Source organism: Plectropomus leopardus, chromosome 19 (genome assembly GCF_008729295.1).
Source record: "Plectropomus leopardus isolate mb chromosome 19, YSFRI_Pleo_2.0, whole genome shotgun sequence".
In the NCBI taxonomy this organism is placed as follows: domain Eukaryota; kingdom Metazoa; phylum Chordata; class Actinopteri; order Perciformes; family Serranidae; genus Plectropomus; species Plectropomus leopardus.
Genome location: NC_056481.1, coordinates 13287902 through 13301282, shown reverse-complemented (window position 1 = coordinate 13301282; position 13381 = coordinate 13287902). Strand labels below are relative to the sequence as shown.

General features: G+C 37.5%; 1 protein-coding gene across 1 annotated transcript in view; it reads right to left on the bottom strand.

The window, feature by feature from the left end:
• The window catches only part of atrnl1b (attractin-like 1b), an 84962-nt gene extending 74984 nt beyond the window's left edge, over window positions 1-9978 (bottom strand). The window contains exons 1-5 of the mRNA XM_042507654.1: window positions 8868-9978; window positions 2944-3027; window positions 2159-2272; window positions 867-995; window positions 165-373 (exon numbers count right to left, since the gene is read on the bottom strand). Of these exons, the coding sequence (XP_042363588.1) occupies window positions 165-373; window positions 867-995; window positions 2159-2272; window positions 2944-3027; window positions 8868-9118 (787 nt within the window). The 5' untranslated portion in view covers window positions 9119-9978. The remainder of the gene's footprint in view (window positions 1-164; window positions 374-866; window positions 996-2158; window positions 2273-2943; window positions 3028-8867) is intronic.
• Between the last annotated feature and the right edge of the window lie 3403 nt (window positions 9979-13381).

Here is a 13381-nt window from a genome sequence, read left to right as displayed (position 1 = left end):
AAAATAAGAACAAAAATACTATAACATGAGACAGCTGTGCGGTTTTGTTCAGGAGAGTTAAGTTATACAGATAATTATATATGACTGTATTTATACATAAAATCAATCGTTTGGATCTGAAAGTTTGCAAACATCTGCTGGGTTTGAACAGTGCTCGATGTTACCTTGCCAGCTGTCATTGCAGACACACAGCTTCTCCCCGGTGAGGTCGCAGTAGCCGTGATCGGGGCTGCCGCAGTTGTTCCTGCAGTAAGGGATGTCACAGGCCTCGCCTTTCCAATACTTGTCGCATTCACAGTACACTCTGCTGGCGGCCGAGTTACCAGGGGTGCACTTCCCATGACCGGAACAGTTATTGGGACAAGAGTTGATCCTAGAAAGAAAAATGCTTTCATTTAGCCAACACTGTACTTGCTCTTTAGGCCACTAACAGACCTTTACCGGGAGACTGAGGAAGATTAATGAGTATCATCTAGTGTTCGACAAAGGCGCGGCGTATAAAGATATTAGATGAAAAACTCAGGTTACCGGTCATTAACAGTGATTGCTGCTGAGGGATTTATTCCTGCAGAAAAGCACTTGTACATGTCTTTTTGTTGCTGAGGTCAAACATGTTACCATCCATCAACAGGCAGGAGAAATAAATGGACCTGAAACCGCTCCACTGTAGCTTACAATAAATTAGACATATCAGTGAGAAAACCTAAAAAAAAAATGTCTTTAACACAGCTGTCGACCTAAAATACAGCCTCAGTGGAGCTGGTTGTGGCTGAGGATCCAACTCGTAGAACATTATCAGTGTAAGGTTTGTAATTTCATTTCATTTTCTTGTAATTTAATTTCAAATGTAGCTCCGGGACACTTACGAGTAAAAGATTTCAAATCCCGTCAGGTTATAGGCAGCATCGCTAAAAAAGTGTAGTAGTGCGTAGCCTGAAGTTGTCTCAACCTCAGGGACCGTCTCATTTCCTCGGATCTCTGGGACGATGAGACCGCTGAAGAGAAATACAGAAAATTCATTGTCATTTTTTTCTCACAACTCATATCAAATTACAGCGACAAAACCATAATAACTCTCTGCTAAATCAGAATGATAAAATCAGCAGGTGTGTCAAACATACAGCCTGCAGGCCAGCACCAGTCCTCCAAAGGATCCAGTCCTGCTCAATGAATGACTTTGCACACTTTATATGGATGCAAGTTAAAAAGTCAGTAGCCTCCTTAAAATAAAATGCTACCTCAAAGGCTTTTCTACCCCAAATTCAGTATTTGACAATGTATATCAGATGTTTATCTGAAAACAATACAGCTGGAACCCCTCTGATAAGGCACTGCCAAAACTGCCATGTCTTTACACTGGCTTTCAGTCTGTCCAAGAATCAATTTAAAAATACCATTGTTGGTTTATGAAGCAGTGAATGGTTTGGGGCCGAAATATATTTCTTAATTTCTGCTAAACTATGACCCGTTGAGACCTCTCAGGTCTTCTGGGACAGGTCTGCTTTGAGTTCCCAGAGTCAAGACTAAACACGGGGAAGCTGCGTTTAGTTTTTATGAACCATATATCTGGAACAAACTCTGAGAAAATTGCAGAGGATTTTGCTGTTTGCTGCTGCATGTTATAAAATCAAAAAATGTATTCATTTCTTACACTTCACTAACTTTGTTTTTGTTTGTTATATCTATCTCAGATTTTTTTTAGCTTGTTTATTTTTGATTTTTTAGCTCTTCAATTAAGTTTTTTTCTTAATTGCATTTAATGTCCTTTTGTGATGCGTTTCTTTTGCACTATGTCTCTATGTAGATAAACTTTGCTGACATGGATGTAAGGTTAAATTGCTTCCTCAACAGCTTCCACTTTAGTTTGGTGTGGTGATGCCAGCATTACTACACAGGAGTGGACATGTATGTAAAACTGCACATGTAATGACAGTGAGTAGTCAACTGACTGAATGTGGAAAGACTGAGACATATTGCTGATTTTGCACATATTTTTCAAAGACATGTCAACAATTTCAAAATCTATTTTTTACACTACAAGAAACTTAAACATTTTTGAGCTTATGTTATGTACAGGTTATTATGTAATGGATTTAGTGGTTTGGCCCTCTTGATTTCATATCGAGCTGTGTCATATGTGGCTGTGTGAGTTTCTCACCTGAAAACAGCAACCAGAGGGGCATATATTGAGTCTCCATCGTAGACGTACATATGATCCCAACTACATTCTGTGGCGAAGTGGTTAAATCTTAACCGAAGAACCGCATTTGGACTGCAGAGGAAACAAATAAATAATGGTTTAAGTTTCATAGGTGAAAATTTGAACAACGTACATTTTTTTTTTTCAAGTGGAGTTTTAGGACATACAGGCCCTAATTCTAAATGTAGTGGTATTCATGGCTAAAAGCACTGATGGATCTTCTTTATTAAAGATTTTATTAAAATTTGTAATGTAACTCTAGGTTACATGCAGCCTGTCAGGATGTAATTTGAGTACAAACAAACGTTAACCACGCTGGATGCTGATTAACATTTAACAAAAAATAAAAACAATATATCTTTTTCCAAAAAATGTTTTTTTTTTTCCAAAAACAGAGACCCATACTGGTGCCATTCTGGCATTTTCCAAACAGCTCTGTCCTCACAGTGCCCGTGGTTGCCATGACCATTAAAAACATCAACAGCTACAGGGATTCTTGCTCTCTTTGGATGACTGCCGATTAAAAATAGCAATCAAACTCAGCTCAACAGATAAACATCTGAAACCTTCAAAATGCTCGACCGCACTTCACATTATACAGTGTAAGAATCAAAAGCACACTTCCTCTAACAGAGACGCAGAGCGTTTCGTTTCAATTGCTTTAATTAGTTTACACTGCATAATTAGATATGGCCATGCGTGCTATGCTTCAGTTGAACATATCAATTTATAAAAGTACTTACTAGCCCTCGATGAGCCAGGTGCACTTTGTTTTGTACTTGTAGTTGATTGGACCATCGGTGAGGTATCCTGAGGGCTCCGTCAACCTGAAACATCACACAGTGAAGTCTGCATTGTCAGAACAGTTATGTGTTGCCTCGTGTGTGAAGTCAAATGATAGACATGCATTTTAAACGAAAACAAACAGTTTTCTGTAAGGCCTGTTAATGGATTTGTATGCATGTAAGAAGAACACGTAATGGGCTTTACACCAGCTGTGATGTTGATGCCAACTGCTGTCAACTCAAGGTCATTTTTTTCCAAAACATAAGTGATGCAGTTAAGAAAGCAGCAGTCCATGTTAAAGCTATAAAAGTGAAGGAGAACGTGAAAGTAAAAAGTAAAAAGAAAGTAAATTATATTTTTGTTTGAAATCTGTTCTTGAAGAAATAATGTTTCATGACTTGAAAATGTAAGCTTTGTAATACTAAGCTAATGTCAGAAAATTAGGGAGTACAGTAAGTAGCCTGGCCTGAAATATGTCTCTTTCAATCTTTAACCTGCATTTTTTCCTGTTTTTATGTCCCTGAAACAACAGTCAGCATCATCATACACAATCAGTGATCATCTGGTGATCGAAAACAGGTTGAAAATCCAGAAAATGTTCTAGGTTGAAATTATTACATTCTTTTAGTTCAGAACCAGCCGCACTGCTACTTGCAATGTAGGTCAAGATGTAACGACACAAACACTTTGTGTACCTGTGCCTGCAGTTAGAAGAGTAATGGCTAAACTTGTTGGCACCAAACATTGTTAAGTCCTATAGTTTCAAATTTTTTACAGTTTGCAAGTAAAGAAGCTTACTCATTAAGTATTTTCAAGAGTTTAAAAGTTCAACGAAAACTGAATTCCCTCTGTGAAACACCCAGCTCTTTAGTCAAGCCAGCTCTCCTGTTAAAAAGAGTTAAAGCCATAAGAGTGGAGGAAACGAGAGTATCTTTGATCACAATAATCATCTTATTTGTTGTGTTGCCTAAAAGACAAAAAGACCTCCTCTGATACATCAAATACATAAATTAAACCACATTTATGAATACTTTTGTTTGAAATCTATTCTTTCAGGAGTTGCATTTCATGAATTGAACATTTAAGCTTTTTAACAGTGAGCAGATGTCAGAAAAATAGGAAGTAAGTAGATTTGCCTTCGTCTGTAAGTCACTCATTAAAATTATCCCCCCCTCAGACTGAGCTTTAGACGTGACAATCTTTTAATCTTCCAACTTGCACCTGCATTTTTGTCCTGGTTTTTATGTCCCTGAAACAGACAACAAGATGACAACCAAACAGTGGTCTGGTGATCAAAAATAGTTGAAAATTCAGGCGGTTTTCTGGGTTGAAAGCATTTTGCAGCTCGGATCTTGGAAGAGAACATCAAGGTGCAACAACACAAACTTTTTGTGCATCTTCAGCTGCATGGAGAAGAGTCATCAAACATTAGACTCGTTACAAAGTCATCTGATAAGTAAATTTCAAGTAAATGATCTCACTCATTAAAAATCACAAACTTTTTCAGAGTATAAAAGTTAACAAATGTCAACTGCATTTCTTTTTGAAATAATTTTTAAACAGAGGTCTCCCAACTCTGACAATAATTGATCCAAATAGTTTTTAATGAGATGAACTCTTGTCCAGGTTCAAAGTCTTCTCTAAATGTGAAACCATGTGTCTGATTGTAGTGTCACACACTGTATTAAGTTCCCAATATTCAAGATAAGAAGCCAAATAGCTGTCAGTCAGGCCCAAGGTCAATCCCTGCCAACCAAAAGATTCAATCATTTGTCTCTTAGAAAGTTTCCTCTGCTCCTTTCTGCCCACCTCAAGTCTGACACTGGAAACAATTTTAAACAAACTATCTTCTTCACATTACAGACTACCGTTGAGTGTTACAATGATGGATGACTTTTAAATGGGCATTCATCACTGCCCCATCTCGGAAGAAATTAGAGTTGTATGTGACCCACCCACAAAACGGTGCCATCACACTCACAATAGATTGAAAATGATGAGGAGACAGATTACCAAAAATGACTTTCTTGACGCAGAGAGGCATCTTCTGGTTTGCAACAGATTGATAGGAACTTATTTGGATGTCAGAGTTGACAAAAATAATTCATGAATCCACAAAATGAGTATGTCAGTTCAAGCCTCAACAGACTGAGAGCTCTGGCTCTTTTATTTCTGACTTTGGAAGCTGCACAAATATATACTGGGCTGTCGTGGGTGGTCTGAGTAACACAGAAACTGAATTCCCTTTTATGTGCACGGCAGTTGTTTCAGATGCAAAACATGATATCAGATTACTTTCCATTTTTGACAAGATAAAGGACCGAAGATGGGTTATGATTCCCATAAAGGCATGCATATAAAAAGATTCAATCTTGACGTGTACCTTAAAGGAGCAGTGTGTAAGATTTAGGGGGATTTAGTGGCCCCTAGCTATAAAGATTGCATATCACAACCAGCTGAAACTTCTCCAGGTTAGAATTCCTTCAGTGTTCATTATGACCCCAAACAAAATTCTCGCCGCAGATGGGCCTCTAGGCCAGCACCTGCTAATGTGTGCTCACCTTTGATAACATAATGTGTGCTCATCTTAGTTCTGATCCAGAGATTGTTACCAGGAGCAAAATAATCGACAGAAGTCTCTTCTTCTAAAAAACAAATTGACCAGATGATGTAAACCAATTTTTAAAAAAAAATAAATAAAGCAATTTCAGATCAGTGTTTCTCCAACACTGTTCTGCATGCTGGAGATGAGCCGCTAGCCTAGCACCTGCCAATGTGTGCTCATATTTTCTCTCCAGATGCAAGCGTTCAGGAGGTTTTTACCAGGAACCAAATTATCTGCAAATGTCCTGGTGATATAAACTGGTAAAAACACAGAATAAAGCAGTTTCACATATAAAAAATGTGTTCTTACAATATCTGGCTCATGGCAGCGGGGTAGCTAACTACAGTGGCTGATGCAAATATTTGACTGGCCCTATCGCAAGCCAGTATTTGGTTTGTTCATACTATCTTACCGTAGAAACAGGTATTAACGGCTAATTATATGGTAACCAAATACGACTTATTTATTTATTCATTATATTATACTCAATTTCTGCTGATATATCCCACAGTATCCTACACACTGAACCTCTAAAACATTCCCCAAAACATGATTTTGGTTTTTGATTGCTACTCACATCATGAAAGCATGTGTTACAATAGATATGCTTGAAGTATCAATAGACTTTATGCAAAGTAAATTTATTGAGGTACACACTTAAGATATTAACACCTACGCAACCAGCAGTTAGTTAGGGCGGTGTATTCATCCAAGAGTGATGAATTTTTCATGCCGCATTTTAGACTTCCCAGAGTAATACTATCCCGTGCCAGAGTCTGTCCCTAAACAATTCAAGACTCTGTGTGACGTTCAACCCTTCTCCATTTAAAATCAGAGATTATATGGCATGATAAACAAGAAATTAATCTTCAATGCTAATTTAAACTTTCCAAATGAGATTTCACACTTTCTTTTGAGAGGAAGCCACTATTTGTTTAAGCAGCAATGTGTTAATTGGTCATGTATTAACTCAGGGTGCATGTCTCCACTCCACTGTGAAGCTACCAGTTAAATTCTCACATTTCAGCGGTTTGTCTCGAGGTGATGGGGAGGTTATTTCCTGACAACAGGCCTGATGACAACCCGTCCAAAGCCTCAGACACATTGGGAGCAATGGTAATTACTGTGATCAAAGCTCTTCTGTAGCTCAAAGTGCACCTCAGATATACCGACAAGCCATTAGATGCTCCTGTCAAGAGTTGCACTCAAGATTATTGTAGCACCTCGACGTTTATTCTTTGGTCACTTGCCGTTATTTCCCTGCCTTTTCCAAATTACTACCTATGTGTGCAGAAAATCCTTAACTCATTGCGACTATTGGGGGGTAAACATTGCATTCACCTGTGCTGATCAACAGCCAAATACATTAAATTTAGGAACAATACACATATTGCACATAGGCTGAAAGGCATATGAAGACTCAGTAAGTTGCACATATTTACCCAAAGCCCCTGCAGGCTTATTTCTCTGGCAAAAGCTACAGGATTTCATTTGGAATCAATGCAAATGCATTAGACTGTAAGTCAATATATGAGTGCATGTTAGAGTCTTGGTTTTCTGGTCCATGTTCACATGTGCACACTGGATTGTACAAGATAATGGCGCTCATTCTTTTCTCATCAGTATCAAACATGTGGGTTAATACATGTCCTCTATCTCCAGTGAACGCAGACAGATTACAAATAAGTAATTGAAGGACTGAGCGAGGCTGCAAGCAAAGTGAGAGTTTTTCACGACATGATTAGTTGGATAATTAATTAGTCAATCCAGCAAAATCTAATCTGCAACTCTTTTTGATTAGAAATCATTCTTTTAAATAAAAATGCCAAACACTGAACAGTTCCAGTTTCTTGATTGTGAAGATTTGCTGCATTTCTTTGCCTTTTCTAAAGCTACGCTGAATCTCTTTTAGTTTTAGACTGTCAATTTAAATAAGTCACCTTGGGGTCAACTTGGGGATTTAGGAAATTGTGATGGGACTTTTCTTATATTTTATAGACCAAATGATTAATCAAGGATATAATCGCAACATTAAGCCAGTGGTTCTCAAACTGTGGAGCAGGCTCCCGTGGGAAGGCATAGACCAACTGAAGGTGGGGATGGATGACCAGGGGACACATACTGAGTGAAACAATGTTGAATGAGGAGAAAATAAACAAGATTTTTTTTCTACACTATCTTGCTGGCATTTATTTCACTTAAATCCAACATAGATCCTTTCTCTCATAGTTGATTCTCAAATTATTGTTAATGATTGCTTAAAGGTCCTATGTTGTAAAAAGTCAGATTGCCATATCTTTTTCACAATAAAGCATGTATGGAAGCTTTATAATTACTGTAACTGTATCAAAATGCTCAGTCTGTGTAGAAATGCGCAGTTTGTATTTGGAAACTGTGCCTTTAAACGAGTTGTCAAGATTTATGTGAAGTTGTGATGTCACAAATATACTATATAGACTGTGTTAAACTTGAAACAGGGGGTTTACAAAGACAGGTCAACAGATTATTATCCTAGCCAGTTATTGGGGTGATTATATGACATTTTGCTGATTATCTGTGCCTGTGTTTTATTTAAATGACCGCCGATCAAATTAATTAATTAAAAAGTGCAAAGAAAGTGTCAGCTTGGGAGGAACTTTTACTTAGTTAAACCTCAGAGAGCTATTTTTATTTATTCATTCTTTATTTAATATTCACTTAAATGTTTTTTTAAAAATTGCTGGGAACTTGCTGTATTTGATGTCGAAAGTCTCAGTTTTGATTAAACATTTGCCAAAGACATTCAAACAAAGTTTTTGATTGCTACTTTCCCAATTTTAAATATTGACAAAAAGATTTTCATTTTTATTGTAAATGCATATCGAGTCCAAATATCGATTATCGGTCTCATTAACTAATAATAATCAGTATTTGTATCGCCCTGAAAAACCAATATTGGTCGACCCCTAGTACAAAGATTCCACATTATCTTACTTAACATATTTTTTAAAAGAAATATAGCAGAGAACCACAAGAAGTTATAACAGTAACACTTGAGGTCATCTGCAGAATTATATTATTAAAATTTTAGGTCGGTTTCGAGATAACCAACCAAAAAGTGTCCTAAATAAACCTGACTCCATCCTATTTTTAATGAAAACCAGACACTACTGGATCATCTTTGATCCTAACCTACTTTGAGAGGCTCAGACTCTTTCAAAACAATGAAAACAATGATGCTACAACTACTCACAAGTTAATCACAGATGTAATAAGGTTTGGTGCATGACCACTTACTTGAACCTCCCTTGGCAGTGCTGACATTGGTCTCCAACCCATCCTCGATCACAGATGCAGGATCCGTTGATACATTTTCCAGAGAGACAATTCTTGTCACAGGGTTTCGCCGGGGAAGCGTGAGTGAACAGTACGAAGTAAAACAAAACATAGACCACCAAGTATCTGTTGATCCCCCGCAGGTCGCTGTGGGTGGCTACTTTGGGTCCAAAAAGAAAGAGTTCAGTCTTACATTTCCCCCCTGGATCCATTTTTTGCCAGGTCGACGAGTAAAAGACCGGGGCCTTTAGGTATGCTTTGGAAGAAAGCCTCGGCTACTCAGGCTGTTTCAATTAAAACAAAGAAGTCCTGCATATTCGCTGAGTGTTATGCATACTCACGAGGGCTTAGCTAAGCCTGTTTACAAAGCTTTGGACAAAAATGGCTAAGAAAATGCAATGTTAGCTATGTTTTTTTTAAAGGCTGCTTGTTTAACCGCATGCATAGATTTGGAGTGGGAGGAATTCCCTTCACCCTACCTCTTGTTGGAAGAACCTACCAAAAACCATCGATAAAAGCTAATTTTAAAAGCTAACTCGTTGAGCTAAAACATCAATTAGTTAGCCTGTGTAGCTTATTTGGCCTCTGCTAGGTTAATGTAACGTTACTGCATTGATTCAAGACCACTCTCTTCCAAATGCCATTTCAGCAGCCATTTTAACGCGTAAACAATCTTTCAGACTCAAACTGGGATGTACATTGTAACATGCGATAGTCCTTCCACAAACCGCTACAATTTGGCCGGATCTTTGCCACAGAAGAACAAAGGGGTTGTGGTGTTTGTAGCCCTGGACCCAGTGCGAAGGCTGCCGCAGTCAACATGGATGTGGTGTGATGTGGGAACTGGAAGGCTATTCTTGCCGACTGGGGGGCACTGAGCGAAACGCTTTGAACTGTTGTTGCTCCTTCTGGTCTATTCCCACAGCAATTAAAGCACCTTCAGGCGTAGACTTCGTTGACAGCAGTGTGCGGTGATGTCTTCACGTATTCCAGTGGGAAAAAAGCACCGCTGTTTCTCTGAAAACATGACAAGAACTGGCAGCGCTGGATTTGCTAGCGCAGCGACACTAGACAGTTCCTCAGGTTGGAGAAAACTAAACACTGGCTGCGCATGCGCACTGGGATAGGGTTCTATTTAAAGAGACAGTGTCAAAAAACAAAAACCAACCAAATGATTTTATGCGGCATTTAAAAATTGTTTTGTTTTTGTTTTTTTCCAGGTCAAAGAATACCAAACATGTTTTCATAAGAACATAGTGACACATTTGGCGATATCTCATAAGAAGATGTCAATTTTCAATAACTTCAGGGGTACTAACTTTTATCATTTGGTTAAAATTACAGCTTCCTTAAACAAAAACTACATCTTCCTTGTTTTTGCACAAATAACATGTTGGTCAGACTTTCAGTTTAGGGACTGTTCTTTATTTGTGAGAGGGGAGGGGTCAAGCTATCACTGGATAATCCTAAATTAATTTCTAATTGGAAAATGATAAAAAAAAAAAAAAAAACGTAATTCTGTAATAATAATAATGAATAAATCCAAACCAGTCCATTTTTGTTTTTGGTAATTCCTTTTTTCCTTATTCATTTTGGATTAAAGAATGAATCAACCCTTGTAGTTGGTCTAGGTGCAAAACGGGAGAGGCATTTCGAATAATTTTAAAGCATTGGGGAGACATGTTATGTTATGTTTTTTTATTTGTTTTTTTTTTTTTTGGGGGGGGGGCGTTTATTTATTTTAAATATCCTCAGTTGTTTTCCTTAAATACAAAATCTCAAAATCATATCATTTACCCGTTATCCTCTTTCTTACTGGGAGTTTACTCTGAGCATACTTGCTGCAATTTTCACCACTAGATGCCACTAAATCCTACACATTGTTCCGTTATTCTGTGTAAATAAACAAAAGATAAAAACTAAAATGTTGTAGCCTCTTTTGTAAAATGCATAGTATAAATATGGTAGGATGTGTAGGCTATGCTGTGCAAAACATGCCCTTTTATTGCTAACCTTTTTTAAAAAGAAAATACTGACTGCAAATTATATATCTTTCTTATGCTGGTAAACTTTATTTGGCCAATACATCGAAATTAGGGCAATAATTAAAAACATTTACAGAAATTAGTTGTGAGTGGAAAATTGCCAATGTTCAACATATTAAACAATACACTGTACACAGATTATATGTATATGTAAATATTGGATATCCCTGTGTTGCAAATCTGCCTCTGTGATGTGTTAGTTAAAACAAGAATCTGCATCCATCTCCTAACATTTCATTTTGTAATCTCAGCTCTAAATGGCACATAATTGAACCCTATAACCAGAGAGATGACAGCGAGGATGGTAAAAGCTGTCTACAAATAATAATAATAATTATGTCACAAAACAGTCCATAATTTTCACGACAATTGCCCTGCTGAAATTGACCAAAGCACAGAGGCCGAACTTCTGCATCTGCATTTGAAGTGCAGGTGATTTACATGTCAATTTGTTTGCGAAAATGATGCTCTTATCTGACTCAAGGTCCTGGCACATCTCAGAAAAAAAATTCAATAACTGACACCAATAGTTGGGGAATAATTCTGTGACAAGGTCAAGGAGGGACAGGCGCTTTTTAATAAAGTCTCTTGTAATTCATGTGTTTGAGGATGCTCCATTGTGACTATACCCTAACATCAGATGCAGTACATCTCGCTGAGAGAGCAGTTATCTTTGTTTGAGACACAGCTTGTCGGGGTGCCAGCAGCCAGGCTGAGGACTCTGACAGATCGAGGCTTTGGTGGGGTTGTATGAACCAGCAGAGCAAAGAGAAATCTGAGATGTGCTTCTGTTTGTGTCCATCATACACATAATGATTCAATGGCAGATGGAGCCTGGCAAAGGTTTGGATATGAAAAAATCCTTAACTCCTCTGCATTTTTGTATAATAGATCATGATTTTGCTAAACATATAAAAAGTCATTTATTTGAAGCTGTCTACACTTCTACATCTACACCTGCAGGTGGCAGTGCTGCACAGCCACAAGTGCACAGATCCTTAAATGTAAAACAGTGATATGCAGACACATAATATATACAAAAACTAGATAGATAGAGCAGGAGTGACTGAACAGAAGTTTCTGTTCTGACTGTTTCATGGTCATAGCACAAATGTTACTAAAAACATTAGTGATGGCTCCCTTTTACTCAAGTGTCCCAGTAAACTATGACAGTGTGACAGTGAGCCAGCATTCACATACCAAGACCTTGAAACTGAAGCAGCCAAATGGAATTTAGCCAGCACTTATTTTATCATTTAAGTGTGTTTTTTTTTTTTTTTTTTTTTGTGAAATGTCAAAACGTCTTTTCAGTAAAAGGCACAAGACTGTAACCAATGATTTATCGTATTCATAGGCCAAAGTTGTCACATTATTGTTCCACTGTGACAACAAATCTTGTCATGAATACCCATCCAACTAGACGGGATTTTAGATTTAATCAATTATTTAATTGTTATTTACACTAGATCAGTAGTTCTCAACCAGGGGTCCTCCCACAGCTCCTTGAGGGAGTTCCAGAGGGGTCCCCAGAAAAAATTGGGAATCATTATTTAATTCAGTATAGAAGTGAACCTAATGTGTGTAAGTGTCATATGAGTGACTATTCTGAACACAGTTTTCACTTCCTCCACTATTCTCCCCTAAACTGAGGTTGAAAACCACAAAGTTTTGGTCTTAGTCATGTCAAACAACCAAAATCTTTTCACTTGAAGGTCCCAAATGAAATCTTTTCATATGATGGTCTGTCATTTAACATATAGCCCATCAGTTTAGAGGTCCTTGGCATGAAAAAGGTTATGAACCACTAGGAACTGTTGGGTCTATCGCCATATATGTCTCTTGCGATAGAGCACAGTTGTAGTATTAATAAAAAACGCAGACCTTACAATTTAGTGTAGGGAAAAGAAGAAGGGAGGAAAGAATTTAAAATTAAAAAGATTTGTTGATTTAAAGGGACAGTTCATTCTAAAATGTAATTTACATGCACTGTTCCATTAATGTGAACTTTACATTTCAGTTCCTCTTGCAAATTTAAACCAGTCAATCCATGAATAAAGACAACCCAGAAATAAATCCTGATGCTGCACTGCAGACATAGTGACAGCAAATAATGGAACAACTGTGACACACAAAGTCACATGTTGTCATGTCACCCACGCTGATTCTAGTGGGATGTAAAGACTGTTTCTTTTGGTTTCACAGCCTTTTTCTGGATATAAACAGCTACAACAGTCATCTAAAGACTTCTGCTGTGATTGTACATATTAGAGAGACAATAGACTCTGATTGATAATGTTTAAGACAAAATAACTCCAAAACAGTTAGTACAGAAGCATAATGCTGCCATACCAGAAAAAAAGAAGAAAAAACGGATCAGTAACAGTATGCTCTAATGTGAAAAGTTAGTTGTTATAACAAGATGTTTTTAGA